A 20874-nucleotide genomic window follows, 5' to 3' on the forward strand; every position below is an offset into this window, starting at 1 on the left:
TGAATCATGTTGTTTTTTTAATAAATTTAATATTATCTATATGTATATTATATCCAGATATTACTAGGTTTAGAAATAAAATTTCATAGTGTTATCACTTTAACTAATTTGAAAAATATCATGGTTTTCTTTTCAAGGATGATATGCTAACTTCAACTTGAAATAAATTAGTATTTTAATCTTAAATTCAATTATTAAAAAATTATAATTTTTTTTATCAAAATATATTTGATGAATAAAAAATCATAAAGTTTGAATGTTAATTTTTATTTGACCTCTAAATTTTTAGTCTTCAAGTTAAACTCACTAATGAAGAAAAAAATGAATATCGACATAATTAGAGTATTTTTAGAAAATATTATACTTAGAAAATATTATTCTTATATATTCTTTTCTTTTATGGATATAATTAGAGTATTTTTAGGAAATATTATTCTTATATATATTCTTTCTTTTAGTATCTATAAGGTTTATCTTTAATTTAGTATCTTGTAATTTAGTATATATAAGGTTTATATTTAATTATTATCAATGAAATATTAATATTCTATACAAACTAACATGGTATTAGAGGTTTTTTTTCTCATTGAATTTTAGCCGCTAGCCTTGTTCGATCTCTGCCTCCGTCAATGACTAGCAAGGTCCAATATCCAACGCTCAGTTTCCGACGTTTTTCCAGATTTGTTCTATCCGATTTTGAGTGTTCAGGAAGCTCTGATTTCGTCTGTCCGAATCCATTCCAATTTCCTCACAAAATATTGTTCTTAATATTTCGGTTCTATTCATTTAATATAATCTAGTTTAGTTTTGGTAGGGTATTTTTAAAAATTATTATTTTTAGAAAATAATATTCCTACGTATTCTTTCCTTTTATGTTAGAGTATTTTTAGAAAATATTAATGTCTTTTAATTTTGATATATATAGGACTGTAATCTTTAATTATTATTAATGAAATATTAATATTCTATACAATCTAACAATGAAAATGCTATTAAACTAAATTAGAGATTTCTACACAACCTAAATAAATATAGTTAAAATTAAGATTGTGTTTGAAACAACTCATAAAAAATTTTATTTTTATTTAAACCCTTTTATTAAATACTTGTAAAAATAAAAATACGAATGTGTTTCACAACTCCCTTCTAAAAGTGTGTTAAAAATTTTCAAGTTTAATTGATGGCGACCAAAGATTGGTTGACGGGAGTCATCGAAGTTTGTTGCCAAAAGTTCACTTGTAAAGTCACCAAATGATCAGAGATTAGCCAACAACGATCACCAAAAGTGGTGTACAAAAGTGACGCACGAACTTCCCGATTCTTGAGATAAACACCCACTTAGGGTTGAAGAATAGTAATGGGGTTAATTGAAATTCTAATCTTAATCCCCAACTAAAATTAAACCTTACCCTGAACAAAGGCAAGCTATTATAACCCTCTCTACCCCAAACATGCCCTAGGTGTGTACTTCAATTCCAAACTTTTAATTTAGTGCGTAGAAAATCATTTAACTTCTTTTCTGTGTGTAATCTATTTTAACATATTACATTGCAATGTACATACTAAATTCAAAAACTATAATACAAAGACTAAATTATAATTATAAGATATTACAGTTCAGAAATAGTCACAAATTCAATACTACATGAACTGATTAATACAAATTACAATCTGAATCATTACTTTAGTGTTTTTAACCAATTGAATAAGATTTGCATGAATGCAAATGTGGATCCTCGATACTCTTTTCCCATCTGCTTATTGAGTTCAGCCTTCTACATAAACTACCGTAATTTGCATCGCATAAAACAAAAAAGGAATACAAATAAAGCCTACGAGTTTTTAGCCAAAAGTGATAGCTAACTATGGTTATCCACAACAGCAGTACGAACCATATGCATGTATGAAAGTTACATTACAGTAGGTTAATGATGCTAATGGAAGCCTGCGTTAGTTGATGCTTCGAGTTTTTCTAAACAAAAACTCCTCACCAATTGGCTAGCCATATTTTCATGTTAATCAAATCTCAAGTACCATTTAAAACCCACCTTCAATAATGAGCTCAGCTGCTGCACCCATTGCATTTACCCCACCACTTTCCAGCAATTCGAGACCCAATTCTTCCTCGTTCAACTGTCTTAATCCATTGCTCAACCTTGTCAAGACGTTCAAATCTACCTCGAGCAACCACCTCGGTGCACAACGAACTATCAAACTCACAAACCCAGAAACATAAGCTCGCCATGTAGCCCAATCACAACCAATTGAAAATTTTCCGTCCAATGCGCTTGCTAGAAATTCTAGGTAGGAGTCGAGAATCTTTGCCCGCCTCTTTGATGCTGACGATGATGAGTCTATGCCCCACGAAAACGTTCCACATAGTACTGAAAAGAATGCAAGTGCATGCCCTCTAAGCACAGCAACCATACCTCCATAATTTACACCTTCACGCTCTACTGAATGGACTGATAAAAACCAAGATGGCAAGGTTTCTTTAAACAAAGATTGGACCAAACCAGATCCACCAGATATCCAAACTAACGAAGCTCCCAGGGAAGCTGCAAGTTTAACACGCGCCATTGCAGAAGCGAAAGAAACCTGTTCATATCTCATTCCATACTTGGTCTTCTTTAGTTTTTCAGCCTTCTCCTTTGGTAGCCCACTAACTGCAATATCTCTGACAGAGAGCATTAAGAGAGAGACAATCTCCTCCACCACAAACAAAACATCTCTCACAGATCGATGGACTCGCAGATAGAGAATCCCAGGAGCCACAGGGGACATCCCTCCTAAAACGTGAGAGCCAAAACCATGACCGAGGAGAGTGCCTACACCTCCACTGTTGTTTCCGTTAGAGTTACCTAAACCGAGAGTTGAAGTGAAACAACTCTTAAGCAGCTGGACAACAGCATCACTGTTATGATGAAAAACAGTTCGAGAGGCAGAGAACACAAGGAAATCATTCCATCGCTTCACCTTTTGAGCCCATAATGAAGCTATAATAGGTGTGCAAGGCCATGAACAACTAGCAGCCAGTGAATTCAACGCCGGGCCAACTAGGGCAAGAAGGCGTTCGGAGGCTTTATCTAGTTTGTAAGTTATTGTGAGACTTATTAGGGCAGCCAAGGGTAAAGGAAGCATAGCAGGAGAACTTCCACCTGCAAATAGACAATTAAACCTCAATTTTAGATTGAAAAGAAAACCCATGCAAAGCAATACTAGTTCAAGACATCATTAATGCGCATCAAGAATTTACCTACAGCAAGACAAGGGACATCAACACCAGTTGCAGCAAGAATCTTTTTTATCTGTTGCTCAACGATAGACAAAGTAGCAGCAGGACTAGGCCAGTCAGTTCCGTTCATAAATGCTGGCTTCCATATACCCCGTGTAACTTCAGCTGAAAAGTAGCTTACAATAGTTGCAAATGATGCGGGTAGGAAATCAGCAAGGTCTTTGAGTCCTGAAACATAGAGGTAAAGAACTTACCAAGCAAACCAACAAAAGACCGTTCCTATATTCAATCTGAGAAAATTTCTCTTCCTTTTTTTGTTTTTTGTTCTTTTAAATTGTAAAATCTAAAAAGGGTACAGATATGGATTCATCAAAGAGCCTGCGGTATACAAATTCACAATCTACAAAGATAGCCAAGCCAAGCTGAATGGAAACAAAAGCAAAAAAACTATAACTTGTGAGCAAATTAGACTGGAAAACCGACCCAACAGACAAAAACTAACCAAACCGAGTTTGGTTGGTTCAGTTAATGGCTTTAATGGTTGGTTGTCATTTTTGTAAACTGAAAAGTTGACCAACTGACCGAAAAATCTGACAGCCAAAACCACACACCAGCTGAAAATCCTATTATAATAATTATTATTTTTAAATCCTTCAATTTCTATTCTTCTCTCCTCCATCTGCTCCCCTCTCCCTCACGTCCGTCTTTCATTTTTCTTTTCTGTCTTTCTTCATTTTTTCTCTCTTGTTTCTGATTTTCTTTTCTTCAAGTACGAGTAACGACATTTTTCCCCAATCTTTTTCTTGCCAAAATCCCATCGATCAGTAGTGTCGGCCCCACCCCACATCTGTGGTTTTCTTCTCCCTCATTTTTCCTTCTCTCCTCCTATTCCTCTTCTCTTTTTGTTCTCCCTTTGAAATCCAGTGCCACCACATTATGCATCTCCCCTTCACAACAGTACAGCTCCGGCAAAATTTCACCCAAAACTTACCAACTGTTCGTGTAGTCAGTCCATCGGTTCCATAGACACTCTCAAAATCAAAAACCACCAATCGTTCATGTGAACTCTAAGAAGCTGTCATTTCTAAGAGAGAATAGAATATTTAGGGCCGGGTTTCAAAACAGTGCACTGAGGCAAACGGTGAAAAGGTTCATGTAATGTTGGAATAGTTTGGGTAAGAAGAAGTGAGGAGACATGAAGCTGAAAAGGTTGAGGGAGGAGGGAGGAGGGAGGAGGGAGGAGGGAGGAGGGGGGAGGGGGGAGGGTTATTTGAGAGAATGGCTTGGCTTGCGAAAGAAGGGAGGAGAAAACAGATGGATTAGAGGGATTGGATGTCGTGGTGAGTGAAAAAGCTTGTGCGAGAGGGACACATTGGGGCTGATGGGACCGGTTGGGGTGTCAAAGATGGAGAATGATGTGATGAGGCAACTGTTGTGAGAGGAATAATGGGCAGCAAATTTGGATTTTAGTTGGACACCGCAATAGCCTTTTAAGGAGAAAAGACTGCAGACAGTAACAAGATTGGGCCAAGAATCCATAATTTTTCTTTTTTTGATAGGATGGTATTGATGATCTATTTTATTATTAATGAAATAGCATCCAGTTTAATTGCAAATCACAAAAAATGAAGGTCATTTTCATATTTAAACATTAAGAATGGAATAGACAAAAAAAAAAATGTCACAAGTTCTAAAGAAAACAAAAAATAAACAAATAAAAGAAAAAAAATTTCACATGTAGAATTTATATGCTAAGTAGTATATTAGTATCTCTTGTTTCTTATTAAAAGAATGTTTTAGACTTGCCTGTAGCCAAATCACGGGGGGACAATCGTCCATGAGCACAGGCAGTAAGAGCAGCATCAAGAACAAAGGGAGTTGCTTCAAGGATGTCCCATGCAGGCACTTTAAGCTTAATGGAGGCCTCTTCATTTGCAGATCCAGATGAGTTGCTGCTTCCTGAAGTTGTTGAAGTCAAAGATTGACCACCGCGATTTATCTTCCGGAACATCATAGTCAAGAGAGCATCAACAATTTGATGAACTGGGGCCCCAGGTACAAGACCAGAGAGAATGGAAGCAATGCATTCTTGATGTTGCCGGTACCAGCCTTTCAATTTTGGAAAGGAATCCATGAATATAGGTTGTAACGAAAATTTCAATAATTTTGACAGTCGTCTTGCTTTAAGTCGATCATTAGGTGACTTTCCAAAAGATGCTAACTGAGAATTCCGAACCAATAACAGATACTCAGGAGTTAGTTGAGATCCCACAGGTCGTGCATCACCCTTCACATTTTCAACAGGTGGGTGATGAAACCGCCACAACCTCAATAGAAGTGTAAATGCCAAGGAGAATACTGCATGACAAGTAAGCTCTTCCCCAGATGTAAGGATCCATGACTTGGGAGGACTTGATCCAAAAGCTTCGCAGATTGGCATTAATTGACCTGCAAGTAGAGGAACCTGGCATCAAACAGCAAAAAGAAAAGAAAAGAGAGAAAGGAATAAGCTCACAACACAATGAAAACCATAGTTTCTCAATTAGTTTGTTAAATCATCTCTGTCAGTCCTACGTGACAAAAATCAAATATTTTCAGAATAATTGAAGGATATACATTATTAAACAAAAATTCAATCAAACGATTGTTTGAATGCTCATATAAGTTTTTTTCCCACTGTCAATGGGCCTCAATCCCACCTATCAGAAGCCAGGCATCGAATCCTCCAAAATTTCTCTGAAATAATTCAGCTCTCAAACTTGACTTATAATGCCAATTAATGGCACATAAGTTCACATATAAAACCACTCCCAAGCTTGCATACAATCTTATATAAAAATATAAGTTCAAATTAAGAAGCTTATAAGTAGGGTCATATAGCCAGACAAGTTAACATTCTTACCATCCCATGCAAGGAAAAAATCTGCACGCAATCAACTGATGATATTCCAACCAGTAAAACATTCAGAAATGGAGCATAGTCGATCAAATAGCTATCACTTCCAGAGTAATCTGTAGGAATTGGTGGTAACAATAATCTGGATATAAATAGAGCAGTGTGTTCCTAGAAAAAAAAAAAAAGAGATGAGAGAGGATGCAAAATTAATTTTTGAAAGAGGAGAAGAGAGCATTACATATTGACATACAAATCATAGGTATCAACTGTAACTCACTTGTAGATACCAGCCTCGAACAAGCGATGCCCCACACAAAATGGAAGCTGCAGATATCTTCTCATCGCCTGAACCATTTATCGCAATCTCATAGATCTTCTCAATCTCTGCTAAGCTTCCATCAACATGAGCTAAAGTCAAATTTCATTGTCATACTGATACAACTGGGTAAAACTACAAGGCATCTGATATAGGCTTGTGAAGTAGATAAAATGTCACAAACGAATTATGATAATAATGAAAAACCAAATTTTCATTGAAGAGATGAAAAGACACCAATGCTTAAAGATACAAGCTCCTACGGGAGAAGACAGGAATAAAAGATTAAGAAAAAAAACAGGAACAAGAACACAAAACCAGTAAAACGATACAAAAATTGAATTAACGAAACATAAAAGCTTTGCATTGAGACAAATCAAATGTCTTGCAATGTGAATGAATGAAAGAGTAGAAATTGAATAATAAAGAGAAGCATTTAGTGTAGCCACTCAAAACACACCGACCAGTTCTGCTTACTTCCAAGAATTCTTTGATTTTGCTCCCAAGTCCCAATAAAGGTCTGAAATAACAGTTGTAACCACATTTACCCATAATAGTGAGCATTGAAGAAACCAAAGAGCTTTTACCAACATGATAAAGCAAAGGGAATTCTTAGTATTAAACCACCAATTCACCCAAAAGCTTAAGTTGGTAGTTGAAGGCAAATTTAATTATACATCACTAACAGTTAGATCTTTGTGTGTACGTATGGCACAGATCAAATCTCATCTTGTAGCTATTACAAAAGAGCTTTTACCCTCTTCTGAACCACCTCCTATTGCATCGAAAACTAGTGTAAGTTTATACATGACAAGTAACAAAACCTACACAAATTTAGCAAAGCCAAGATCTAGACCAAAACTTCAATGTTCCTAAAATCTGATACAGCACAAGATGAACTGGACAGACCCATTGTTGTAAGGAAAGAAGTTCGCTCATGTACTCAACAGCTCATATGAAATTACCTTACCTTACACTAATTTGTCACCAATTTTTAAGGCAGTTGTGACTTCACTAGATCAGATACTATTCCCAAAACAGATCAGAAACCTTTACAAAGATCTGAAAGGAAAGCAACTACACTTGAGGAGTTGGCTCTTGAGAAAAATGGGACATGGATTTTATAGATTTGGCAAGAGCACAATTAGATGTAAACGAATTTTCCCAACAAAACACAAATTGGATGGCATAATAAAACAATTCAAAGCTCATCTCGTGGTTAAAGGATCCACTGATGCTTATAGGATCGACCACTAGGAAATCCTCCAGTTGCCAAGTTAATATACTATTTGAGTACTTCTCTCTACTGTACCGAACCTTGTACCATTCCTTTATCTACAGGGCACCACTACAAAACCCAAATAGTTTGAGATGTTCTTGATATGGATGCTTGTCATATCCTTTTAGGCAAAGGATGGCAATAGACAATCAAACCACACATTAGTGATGTTGAGGCAACCCCATGCATGCAACTAAAGCGAGAGGCAAGGCGAGGCGACTTGGGGTCTTCTTGCCCCAATCGAATGCTTGCCTTCTTGTGCCTTTGCCAATGACGAAGGTGCACATCTGAATCATAAATGAGCCAAGAGGTGTTTTTTTTTATAAATCAAAATTGTTTTCATAAAATGAAAAGAAGTGAAAATAAGCAAAGGATTCACTAACCTCTTATTGAGAACAGACGACAAAGACTTGTCAAATCAGATTCAAAGAACTAGGGGCTAAAATCTAGGGATGAAGGGTGGATGGGATGTCACATGCGTGCATGAAAGAAGTGTGAAGAAAAAAAACATAACATGGAAACAAAAGAAAGAAAGGGAAATCTGTAAAGGTTCATGACTATGTCTGAGGACTGAAGGGAATACACATGTCAGGAAATCAAAGGAAAGAAAAGGTTGTTAAAAGGTTAGATAACAAAATGCATAAAGAGAAAATTAATGAAATTTCAAAATGGGAATTTGAGAAGTCAAACGTAAATAAGTGTTAATTAATTGCGTCAATAAAAATCGGTGGGTGAGTCGTGAGTGGGTGACAAATGGTTTTTTAACCATGTTACAATAGGTCACAAAAGAATTTTATTATGTGAGAAAGTGGGAAGACTCCTTGAAGAAGAAAGCCTTGAGGAACTATTGTTCGAGCCCAATCAGATTTCTCATGAAAAAGAGATGTGCTGGTCTGAACATTTGGAAATTCAAAGCGAAATGCTGCAACTTTGTGTACTTTGAAGCCAATTTGAGGACTATTCTATTCAGGACCTGTGCTCGTATTGGGAGGCCTTTTTATTCCAAGACTGGTAGAAGATGAAGGTGATGCACTTTTCCACATTGGTTTCTTATTAATGTACTTCGAGTCTTATTTTATTTCAGCACTTGTAGCGAGTTACTTTCCTTTTGTCGGTTGTTGTATAGTTTCTTATTTTTAAGTCTTTTTATTGTTGTACTCTTGTCATTGTATTATCGCCGTCATACTCTTGTTTTCCAATTCTTGTGCATATGATGAGGGCCCTAAGGGAGTGTCAACCTAGTTGAGATGTCTATATGTGCCTACTATTCCCTTGGTCTCTTTTTTTGCACTCTTAGTATATATCTCTTGTGCTTCAAGTTTTTCGTTGATAAAATGCTGGTCTCCTTTTCTAAAAAAAAAACTATATATAAGTATCTATTTATTTATTCATCGCCGCTTGCTTCACTCAAGGCTCATCTTTCTGTCACCTCTCATATTAAGGTGATCAAAAGGCTTGTCACCTTGAGCTGCACCTTGCGTTTTAAAAACACTACCTAAGATTATTGTTTCCGATTTTTGGAGGTCTTTGGGGAAGAAATTTGGCACCATTCTTTAAAAAAAAGGGAAACAAACCTCCTCATTAACAAAATGAATAGACAAAGTTATGATTGAGTACAATGAAGAGACAAGATCAAAACCTATGAGATCAGAAAGTGCACCCGAACATCTCAACTAGGTTGACACCCCATAGCACTCTCATTACATCCCGACTTTGATTGAAAAAAAAAAAAACTAAACCCATGCGAACAAAAGCAAAATACACACCAAAGACAACAAACTACCACACGATAACACAACAATCTTAAAGAATCTGATAATACAACAAAATCCCCCAAAACAAATAAGACTACAAACTAAGAAACGATTACTTGTGTAAGAACACCTGTCAATAAAGGCTAATGTCTTGAATTGAGTGTGCTTCAAATGCTTTAGCTAAGAAGCACCATGAGGAAGCATTAATTCTAGCAATATCCAGACAATTCATCCAAATGAATTCTTTGTTGTGAAATACTTTTTGATTTCACTCAAACCAAATTTTTGAAAGTAGGGCCTTTTTAGCATTTATCCATGGTAATCTTGATTTCTCTTTTAGATTGGTGCTGAATAGGAGCTGCAAAACATTCTTCTTAGAGTCAGAATCAAAGACCCAATTGATGTCGAAGAGTTCGAATAGGTCAAACCAACATTTTTCTGCAAAGGGACGCCTAAAAAGTAGGTGCTGTAAATCTTTAGAATCCTGCAAACATAAAGAGCAAACCTTGGAGATAAAATGTGAGATGGAAGTTCGACTGCATGACTGAAGCACAATTCAATAGCTCAGTCAGCATTATCCACATTGTGATGTTAACTCTTCTTGCACTTTTGGTCTCCCAAATAGCCGTATATAGATGCTTTCCAATGGGAGAAGCTAAGGACAGATGTTTAACCAATGATATAACCAAAAATTTTCCATTACACTCTAACTTCCAAACTCCTTTATCTGGACTTGCCGTGATTCAATTTTTTTAGATAATTCCGTTAAGAGCTTGGAAGTCGTCAATTTCTTCCTCCTTCAATTGCCTTCTGAGATTTAAGGACCAAGATGCTGTTAAAGAATCCCAAAAATCATGAACTGTCCCATTCAGATTCATAGAGAGTCTACACAGCCTTGGAAAAGAGTCCTGCGTGGGATCAAATCAGCCCAAGGATCATACCAAAAGGCTTTTCTCATGCCACTGCCGATTTTAAACAAGGGCAGCGAATCCACTTTATTCCAGCTCTTTGAAATGCTAATCCACGGACTGCTAAGGCTACAAGCATTGCTTCCTTTGGTGTCCCAATTGAATTGACTTTCTCCATGTATGCTCTTCATGATTTGAACCCAAAGGGACTTTTCTTCATTAAAAAATATCCATCCCCATTTGGCTAGAAGAGCAAGATTTCTGTTTTCTATGCCTCCTAAACCAAGCCCCATCTTCCTGCATTCGGGACAACATGTGTCATTTAACTAGATGATTCAATATTTCTCCCAAGTGTCCTTCCCAAAGAAGTTTCTTAATAAACGCTCCACTGTTTGAGACACCTTTGCCGGTATTAAAAAGATTGACATATAATATGTGGGAATATAGGAAAGAACTGACTTACATAAAGTGGTGCAACCTCCTCTTGATAGATTGTATCTCTTCCCTTACTCCAATTTTCCTTGAATTTTGTCAATTACTGGCTTCCAGAAAACAGCTTGCTTGGAATAACCACCAAGCGGCAATCCTAGGTAAAAGAGTGGAAGATGAGAGGCTTACAGTTCAGCTTTGATGCCTCCCTCAAACAGCTCATTTCTTCTCTATGTTCAAACCACCAAGCGCAGATTTTCCCCAATTAATCTTTTGCCCGGAGCTCCACTCAAAGAATTCAATTGTCTTCTTAAGAGTTTCCAGCATTCCATCTTTGTATTTACAAAAAATTAATGTGACACCAGCAAATTGAAGGCAGTAGGCACCAATTTACTCTATAGAACTATGATGGTCAAACTGAGGTCACTAATTAGGCTTCAGGGAATTTGATTTGTTGTCATTGGATCTTTGCCTCCTCAAGCTGAATTTGGTTTCAATTACATGGCTAACAGATCAATGGGGAAGTCACCATTTGAAATAATGTATACCACCATTTGAAATAATGAATACCAAACTCCCTTGTGCAACTATTGATTTGTCTAATCCAGTGTTTTAAAAGGCGCTCCAAGGTGCGCGCCTAGGCGCAAGGCGCACAGCTCGGGCTTATTTATGGAGAGGCGAGGTGCTGATGATGAGATGCTGCTGAGGCGTGCACCTTCCTCCAAGCGCAATAGGCGCAAAAAGGCCTAAAGGCGCGGGCTTTTGTATAACATTTGGGCTGGGCTTTAATTTTAAAAAAAAATTATTATATTTGTTTTTAAACTGAACCTATTACGTGTTGAATTCTGACTAGTTTTCTATTGTGTTTGTTTTTTGGGTAGAAAACTAATACTATAATATTTTATACATTAGAGTTAATTCTTATTTCCACATTGGTTATTTACTTATATTTTATACATTGTTGCTCCTTTCAATTTTGTATATATGCATACATATATATATTTTTTTTCTTTTTTTATATAGTGCGCCTCATGAAAAAAAGTATGCGTCTTTTTGTGCACTTTGCGCCTAGGCTCCAAAGGACCACTGTGCCTTAGTGCGCCTTGAGCCTTTAAAAACACTGGTCTAATCTTAAGAGGCCAATGCATCTAACAAGTTGAAGTCTAATGCTCACTGCAGTCATGTTTCTTTTTCTATGGGCAATTTGGTCATGATACATTTGAGGAAAGTTCGATTTCTAGCTCATTATCACTCTAAGTCTATGTTGACAAATAAGAATGATGTATTTAGAATTAGTTTGTCTTAGTAATATTCTGTGTACAACTCTATTTTAAACCTTTTAAAGCTTCAGAATTTTTTTTTTTCTTTGAGTTTTTAGGTACACTAACTATCTTTTAGGTAACTGGTTAGTTAGGTTGTAAGTCTTCTAAGGGAGTTGGGCCTATAAAAGCTAGCTCCTCCATTCTTCCCTGAATAATAATGAGAGGTAATCTTCAAGAATTGTCTTCAAGATTTGTTAGATTTTGGTATTGTGGTATCAGAGCTCTTGAAGAAAGGACTTCATAGTGGGGAAAATTTCAACCAACGCAGGCCAAGGAAAGGGTGTCGACAAACAACTTTTAGAACCAGAGATTCTCACCTCAAACTTCCAACGCCAGTTTGGTGGCCATCAAGGAGTCCGTGGGAGAACTTAACACGTGAATGCCGAATCTACAACAATCCATAGATCTCATTTCGCGCTAGATGGAGGCGGTTCTTGTTGCATTACCACGCCGGCAAGAAGAAGCTGCCGACAATGAATGAGGAAGAAGGCACACACGTAATGAGTAACAAAGAAACCAAAGGGTTGAAGAAGATTTAGAATTCGATGACGAAGACTAGAGAGATAAATTGAATCGTCTAGTAAAATGAACCTTGGTGATCCAAACGCAAGAGGACGGGGGGCTCGGATTTGGAGGCTTAAAAAATAAAAATCTTGCTCTCCTCAGAAGATGGGGATGGAGATTTTTCAATGAAGAAAACTCTCTTAGGGTGCAACTAGTAAAGAGCATACATGGGAAAGCCAAGTCAGTTGGCACACCAAAAGAATTGTTTCTTGCAACCTTGGCAGTCCGTGGATTAGCATTTCAAGGAGCTAGAAACAAGTGGATTCGCTGGTATATTTAAACTCAGCAGTGGCACGAGAATAGCCTTTTGGCATGATTCTTGGGCTGATTTGATTCCCCTGAAAAGATTCCTTTTCAAGGCTGTTTAGACTCTCATCAAATCCGAATGGACCAGTTCACAGCATGTTGGTCTTTAAATCTTGGGAGGCAATTTAAGCTCTTTTGTGATAATAAAGCCGCTATTAGTATTGCTAACAACCCATTTCAACATGATAGAACTAAACATATTGAGACTGACCAGCATTTCATCAAAAAAAGACTTGAGAGTGGGAGCATATGCATTTCGTACATCCCTTGGAGCTAATAGGTTGTTGATATTCTCACCAAGAGGCTTCTCAGACTAAACTTTGCTTTTTTTGTTAGCAAGTTGGGCCTCATTGATATTTACGTCCAACTTGAGAGGGAGTGTTAGAATTTGTATTTATGGAAAACTTACCATAAATCTTTGTTTTCCTTTTTTTTCTCAGCCCTTTGTACTCTACTTAAGTTCCCTCATTGTACCTTTGTAAAATCATCAGAAAATAATAAAACTAAAATATCGTGGTTTTTCTCCCGATTCTCGAATTTCCATGAGGCTTACATAGAAAAAGAGAATGCTGGGTTTAGGTGGAAAACCCTAGAATTGGAAAAAAAAACATCAGAGAGTCACGTTTTATTATTTTAACACACAATGAAAATCACATGAGAAGACAACTTTATAGTCTCTAGAACACCTAATACAAAAAGGAAATAAACTTAGGGTACAGTAAAATGCTAAAATACCCATAGCGCTATAAACAACCAACAAAGCCCCCTATTTCCAATAAAAACCTCACAGTTATTATGGTTGAATGCAGTCAAAGCATTATTGACCAGTACTCAAAATACAAAGAAAACAAGATATTCAAAAGAAGACATAGAACAACAAAAATACAAGAACATCATCCTAAAACATAGATTAAGCTGAAACAATAACTGCTCCTTTGCTTTAGTTTCTGTTTTAAGGCAGTTTTAGTTTTTACAGCCAAGTTAACCGTTTTGTAATTTAGTTCACTGCCTTCATTACTATAACTAATAAGTATGAAGGCAACAAAGCATTTTGGGGCTAATAAACTTTCGAGGAATTTTTAGACTCTTTGTGTGCATCACCTTCTCGATTTTCACTTCAAGAACCTCTTGAAATCTATTTGTCAGCTTCTTTATTTGCACCTGCACCACATAGTTGCGGAACCTGTACTCGCATTTTTGGGAAACGAAACGAAAATACAGAACCTAGGAACTGAGCTTGCTCATTTAAGCAATCATCTTCCCTCAATATGGCCTCACATGATACAAACAAATACTATGAGAGCATACCTAGAAGCTGGGGTTGCCACTAAAGCATTCACCATCGACGGAGTTAGGGGTGACCCTTTCATGAATGATGACCAACCAACCACCTGATTAGATGCACTACGAGGCACTTGACTACTAAGTGCATTTACATAACCTGGCCAAAAGTATGCCGATGTATCTAGAAGGTTCCTAGAAATACAAGCCTCAACAATCAGATGTCGCATATTGCCAGCTGCAACAAGGAAAAAGCAACAAATTAGCCACACAGAAATCATATTTTCAAGCATATGTACGCAACAATGTGAGAGAGAAGGGGATTCTGTTAAAATTTAAGAAGCATGCAAAGGATGATAAAAACCACTATAATACGAAGATTTGCACGCCAAAATCTTATGTCATATCAAGAATTAAATTGTCCTTTATGAAGGATAAATTTGTTTATGAAAGACCAAATGTTCAAACAACAGATAACAATAGTTTTGAGTTTATATTTAGTAGTATTGTCATTGAAATAAAGTGTTCAAGCAGAATGCTCTGAATTCAGAAACATTCAACGTCAATTTTCCTTTTATTAAAGAAATTAAATTTTCATTGAGAAAGATAAAAGGATATACAAGGGCAATATATAAAAAATAATATTAAAAAAAAAAGAACCCTAAAACAATTCCCCCTCACGCTCAAATAGAGAAAGAGGCTCCAATTCAAAAGAGTCAAACTAAGCTGATAATAATTAAGAAAAAGCCTCTCAACAGACACCTACAAGGAGGAGTTAAACCTAATCGCATCACAGAGTTCCCCCAAGACTGCTCAACTCATGAACAATTCTACGATTCCTCTCAAGCCAAATGTCATTTACATCATCAGCTTCCACTCTAAATACCTCAAACACCTTAACAGACATGGACTTCATGGATGCCTTCAAGTATCAGGTGAAGAAGCCTTGTTACTCTTGAATGGAGGAAATCGTGTATGATGAAAAGTAAAGTAAAGTTCATGGGATGACTAAAACTTATCTCCCAACTCCCATGTAATCCAAGATGATTTTAGAAATTTCATGTATGAGAAATTTCAATTGGCAAACCTACGGCAATCTGATACAACATCCCCCTCCTCTAAGTCTCCATTTCTCCGACAGCACCTTCCATCTGATCAGAAAAATCTCCTCCCTCTAGCCTTTCTATCCTCCTATTCAGCGCCAACATTTTAACCCAAGGGAAATCCAAAGACCAGAAAAAAGTCCAAGTGCTGTAATTAATTACAGCAGTGCAAAACAGCCAAATAGTAGGAAATAAAACTGAAATAAAAAAACAATACAAGCAATGAACCAAAAACAGAAAAGACTGGTTTTCCAAAACCAGCAGACCAGCATAACTGGTGAATGTGGAAGGTGCAGGAGGATCAGCAGCAGATTAATCATAAAACTTGGAGGAAGACAGCCCATTGTTCTAAGACTTCACTAATCTGATTGATTTAGTGAGACTAAATTGAGTTCTTTTAGACGAAGAGGAAGATGTGAATATGTTGAAATCAGAATGGGCTTTTCTTTCTTCGCCACTTTTGAAACCTGGATTCTCAAGGAATTCCTTCGAGGCCTTGAAAAAAAAGTATGATCATGGAAGGTCAGGTGAGTCTTCATCTTCTTCTCGACGAAAAAATTACATCAGCAGCAAAAAATCAATGAAGAACAGAAGCAAACTAGTCGTGAATTCCATTGAGGAAGTTGAAAACCTGCCTTCAACGATGACAGAGAAAGATATGGCCAAGTCCTTTAATCTTCCCAATGAGAATTCAAGTCTTAATAAGGTGGCTATTCAGGATTTAAGATTAATTTCGGGTGTTTCTCTCAAGAAGGAAGCCCAAAAGGCAAGTGGGCCCATCCCATCCAATCCAAACTTGTTCAGCAGCAAGCCGTTGTCCCCTGTTTATTCTGATCAATTAGCACCACCTTCAGTTGCAATATCAAAGACCACGCCATCAAGGGAACAAGTGATTCTTTTTCTTCTCATTCAAATTCTTCTTCAACCATCTCTTCTTCGGGAACTAGAGGTAGATCGGGGGTCAAACGAATCTCTAAAAAACAATAAGTAGTGCATCCTTTCATTTCTTTCTCAAAGCATTTTGTTAGACGAAGGAGATAGCCAAGAAGAATTCTTTCAAGACAAAGTTGATTTCAAAATCTAATCCAGATTTTTTAGAAGAAATTTGTTCGCAGATTCAAGCTCCCAGCAAAAGTAACAGATTAGAGACCCAAAATCTCTCCCTCCTCAATTTAAGCACTCTGTTTTATCATTGCCCAATGCGCAAGTGAATCTTCAAAGAGGAACTCCAGTTCACACTCCAATTGATCCATCTCAGAAGAAAGAAAAGGCTGATTTTGTCTTCCCGTTCAGTGTAAGCAGTGAGGAAATTGACCAGGTTGAAAAACCATATGAACTAGAAAAGCAGAGGTCAAAGGAACCAATAGAAGTTGATTTGAATGCTCTGTTTCAGTGTGAAGAAGAACCAGAAGTTGAACAACAAGCTTTGGATCGTTAATCTCAAGTTCAGTTTTGTGAAGTACCAGCCCCTCTGAAGTCATTGGTAACTGAATGTAATCTGATTTTGGACTAATATCTAGCAGCATCCTTTGCTAGAGTGAAGATTATTTGAGAATGAAAATCATGTCATGGAACACGATAGGTTTGAAAGACCCATCAAAGAGATTGGCCCTCAAAAGATTCTTGAAGTCACATAATCCGGATCTAGTGTTAATTCAAGAATCCAAAAAGATGATTTTGATTTGAGTTTCATTAAATCAAATTGGAGATCCAAAGATGTAGGAAGGGCATTTGTGGAATCAGATGGTGTGTCCGGAGGTTTGTTGACCATGTGGGATTTGAACATGATAACCATAACTGAAGCTTTGAAAGGAGACTACTCTTTGATATTTAAATGTGTTACTCTGTAAAAAAATTTGTTCGGATACGAATTCGTAAGGTCCTAGTGGACTATAAGGAGAGGAAATTTGTTTTGCCCAAGTACCTGTTCTTTCAAGTTGTTCACTTGCTTGGTGTACTCGGGAGATTTTAACATCACAAGATGGGCTCATGAAAGGTTTCCCAAGAGGAGAACTACCAGAGGTGAAATGAGATTTGACGACATTATAAAGCATTGTAGACAGGAAGCTGAGGTGTCTTCGGATGCTACCATATCTAGGGATGACGATGACCCGATTACAAGCTTGTTTGACATTTTCATTGATGATGGGGTCAATGCTAGTGCCCCGAGTCCTCAAGATGAAACAAGCAGACCTGATATGTTGCTTCAACAATAAGAATGGGAAGTGCTTGGAGAAACTAATTATTTGGAAGGAAGACAATTTTGGAATGAGAGTAATAAAAAATTATGATGGGTGTGCTCGCTATGAGAAAATACATGTTTATCAGTTTGAAAAAAATCCAAAAATTTCATCAAGTTAAATCTTTCAGAGGCTACTGTTTAATAGGATCAACCAATGTTAAATTCTTAAACAAGAATAAGTACTTACAACAATTAATAGGTGCATCGTTCATACTAGCACAGTCATAGTACTCATTACCAACTGCAACCCCTGATATGAACATTACAGCTTTTGCAGCAGCCTGATTGGCAACTGCAATAATGGATTGAGGAGGAGTCAACAAGCTCTCATATTCACCCAACATCTGCAAGCTCGTAATCAAACCTTTGCGGCACATTCCTGAAGACTGCTTCTCATCTCTGCTTTTACTTGGGCTGCAGTCATCCTCCTTTGGTTCAACTTCTTCTTCTTCAATAATAATGGTGACTGCAAGGGTTGAAATTGACAATAGCATGCACAAGCATGTATCCAAACGAGGTACAGGTCCCTCACTCGGATCCCTTTCCTGAAATGGAATTTTGAATTAGCAAATATATCCCGGTGGGAATGAGTTAGTAAAGAAGAGTATATGAGGGAATAACGTTTAATATTCTTCCAAGGTATGTTTCTCCAAATTCAAGAAAAAGAAACTGTATTTTAAGTTGCACAAATGAAGAAAAACTGCCACGCATCAAACTTCTTAAAAGAATGATTTTCAATGGTCCTTTTTTATCCATCTCCCTCAGTCTCGGAATTTATTTACAAAGAAAAAAGGAAAAGGTGAAAATAGAAAAACCTTTACAAGCTAACACAAAGTCACCATACAGTTATCATAGAACAGAAATCATTTAAGTTCTCTCAATCAAGGCAGTGGACCTGCTAATTAAGTAAATTGAGAGCGTGAAATCATTTCAGCCAAAATTAATATCTGCACATAAAGAGGATGTTAACAGCAAAACGTAATTCATTTACAAGATGCTACATGATCCTACCCTTTGAATAAGTCGTAATGCTGCAATCCACAAACCTAAAAATGTATTGTGCCAGGAAGTATCATTAACTGCCCGCAAAGATTTTATCAAACCTGCAGATAATTCTGGATTAATAGAACTCTTTGGGGGAACTTAAAATTTCAATTTAATTGAAGAAACACTCAAGCACTGTACAAATTGTTAAAGAATCACTCAAGCAATATGAAATTTGTTAGCTCATACATATCAGACGCTCAACAGCACTAGTTGCCAGAACTTGTGATCCATCCATGGCATCCTCCAGGAACAGATCGATGGGAAGCCACAATGCAGACCAATTAACACCATGAGATTGACCAGCAGAAGAAAATAGTGATCCAGAAGACATTACATCACGAAACTCTAGCTGAGATGTTTTTCCTTTTTGTGATAAAAGCTTATTTTTATCAGATGTCCAGTGCAGAAGGACCTCTGGAGTTATTAGCTTTGCGTTCCCCAAAACTACTGAATTTGCACCCAGTAGCTGTAACCGCTGGGCAAAACCTGCCCACTGCAATGGCCTAAAAACCAGAGATCATTATAATGTTACATCGTTATCATTGAGGCATCAGATTTTTGTATTCATTTAATGTTAGTTTTGGAGAAATAATATCTCTCATATTTTTTAAAAAAGACCCAATAATGGGTAAATATAATACAAGAGAGATTATAACTAAGAGAACTTATTACAAAAGCAAAGTAAATCTAAAAAAATAATTAAAAGATAATTGACTGATATTTTCATCCAAATGAAAATATAGTACTTGACAAAATAATATAATTTTCTTTATATTTCACCAAGAAAGAAGGGATTTCTTAAATAGTAGAACAAACCATTACAAGGAAGGAAAAAATAAATTTGCCAAATAAAATAAAACCAATACAATAAAATATAATACAAGAAAGAAAATAATCAACACTCCCCCTCAAGATGGTTTGAAGATATCAGTCATTGCCAGCTTGTCAATCAATTTGTTGAATTGCCACTTTGGAAAACTTGTCAATCAATTTTTATTTCGCTCATTGTATAATCTTCTTGTACTATGAGCTTTTGTCTCATTTATATTAAAGAAAGGAGGCTTGTTCCCTTTCAAAAAAAAAAGTTTAACACATCTACAATTTGTTCTGTTGTCTGAAAGTAGGGTATGCATATTACTTCTCAATCTTTTCCTTTATAAAGTGTTTATCAACTTCAATATACTTTATCTTGTCATGAAGGACTGGATTGTGGACAATGCAAAATACTGCCTTGTTATCACAATGAATGTTCATGGTCATTGTCTGAGTCAATCTCAATTCTTCCAACAATCTTCGTATTCATGTCATCACAAATACGATGGGTTAATGCTCTAAATTCTGCTTCTGCACTATTTCTTGCAACCACTCTATTTTTTACTTCACCAAGTAACAAGATTTTCTCCAACAAAGGAGCAGTATCCAGAAGTAAATCTTTCATCAGTCATGCTATCTGCCCAATCAGCATCAGCGTAAACTTCAACATTGAGATGATCATGTCTTTGAAACAATATGCTTTTTCCAGGAGCACCTTTCAAATATTTTAGGATTCTATAAATTGCATCAAAGTGAGTCGGTCCAGGAGCATGCATGAACTAAACTACCATATTAACTACAAAAGAGATGTTAGGACATATGTGTGAAAGATATATGAGTCTCCATACAAGTCTCTAGTACTTCTTTCTTTCCTTCATCTCATTTTTTGTTGCAACTTCCAATTTCAGATTTTTCTCAATGGGAGTTCTGCTACCTTGAAACCAAGTAAACCTGTCTCTTTTAGCATATCAAGAATATACTTCCTTCAATCGACAAGAATGCCACTTTTAGACCTAGCAAACTCCATGCCTATGGAGTACTTTAAAGTTCCTAAGTCTACAATTTGGAAATCATCTCCCAACTTTTTCTTCCCAAAAGTTGGTCTTGTGGTCTTGTCTCATCATAGCTTGTAAGAATGATATCATCAACATAAACTATCAAAACCATAGCGTTGTCACCTGTATGTTTATAGAACATCGTATGATCGTCTTGACTTTGACTGAATCCATAGCTCGTGACTACTTTTTTGAAACATTCAAACCAAGATCTAGGTAGTTGTTTAAGATCGTATAATGATCTAACTTGCACACTTTGTTAATCCCAAGATCTACCTCAAAACCAGATGGCAAGTCCATAAATAACTCTTCTTCAAGTTCCCC

At 36.6% G+C, this 20874-nt stretch overlaps 1 protein-coding gene across 2 annotated transcripts in view; it reads right to left on the reverse strand.

Annotated features, from left to right (window-relative positions):
• Positions 1-1616: 1616 nt before the first annotated feature.
• LOC103491278 (mediator of RNA polymerase II transcription subunit 33B) overlaps positions 1617-20874 on the reverse strand; it is a 31019-nt gene continuing 11761 nt past the window's right edge. For both annotated transcript variants that reach the window (XM_008451159.3, XM_051085227.1), the window contains exons 4-12: positions 18869-19185; positions 18647-18738; positions 17823-18180; positions 14318-14528; positions 6409-6523; positions 6138-6299; positions 5042-5699; positions 3257-3463; positions 1617-3158 (exon numbers count right to left, since the gene is read on the reverse strand). In XM_008451159.3, coding sequence (XP_008449381.2) covers positions 2038-3158; positions 3257-3463; positions 5042-5699; positions 6138-6299; positions 6409-6523; positions 14318-14528; positions 17823-18180; positions 18647-18738; positions 18869-19185 — 3241 coding nt within the window. In that variant the 3' untranslated portion in view covers positions 1617-2037. The remainder of the gene's footprint in view (positions 3159-3256; positions 3464-5041; positions 5700-6137; positions 6300-6408; positions 6524-14317; positions 14529-17822; positions 18181-18646; positions 18739-18868; positions 19186-20874) is intronic.

The sequence above is a fragment of the Cucumis melo genome, chromosome 5, assembly GCF_025177605.1.
Source record: "Cucumis melo cultivar AY chromosome 5, USDA_Cmelo_AY_1.0, whole genome shotgun sequence".
Taxonomy (NCBI): Eukaryota; Viridiplantae; Streptophyta; class Magnoliopsida; order Cucurbitales; family Cucurbitaceae; genus Cucumis; species Cucumis melo.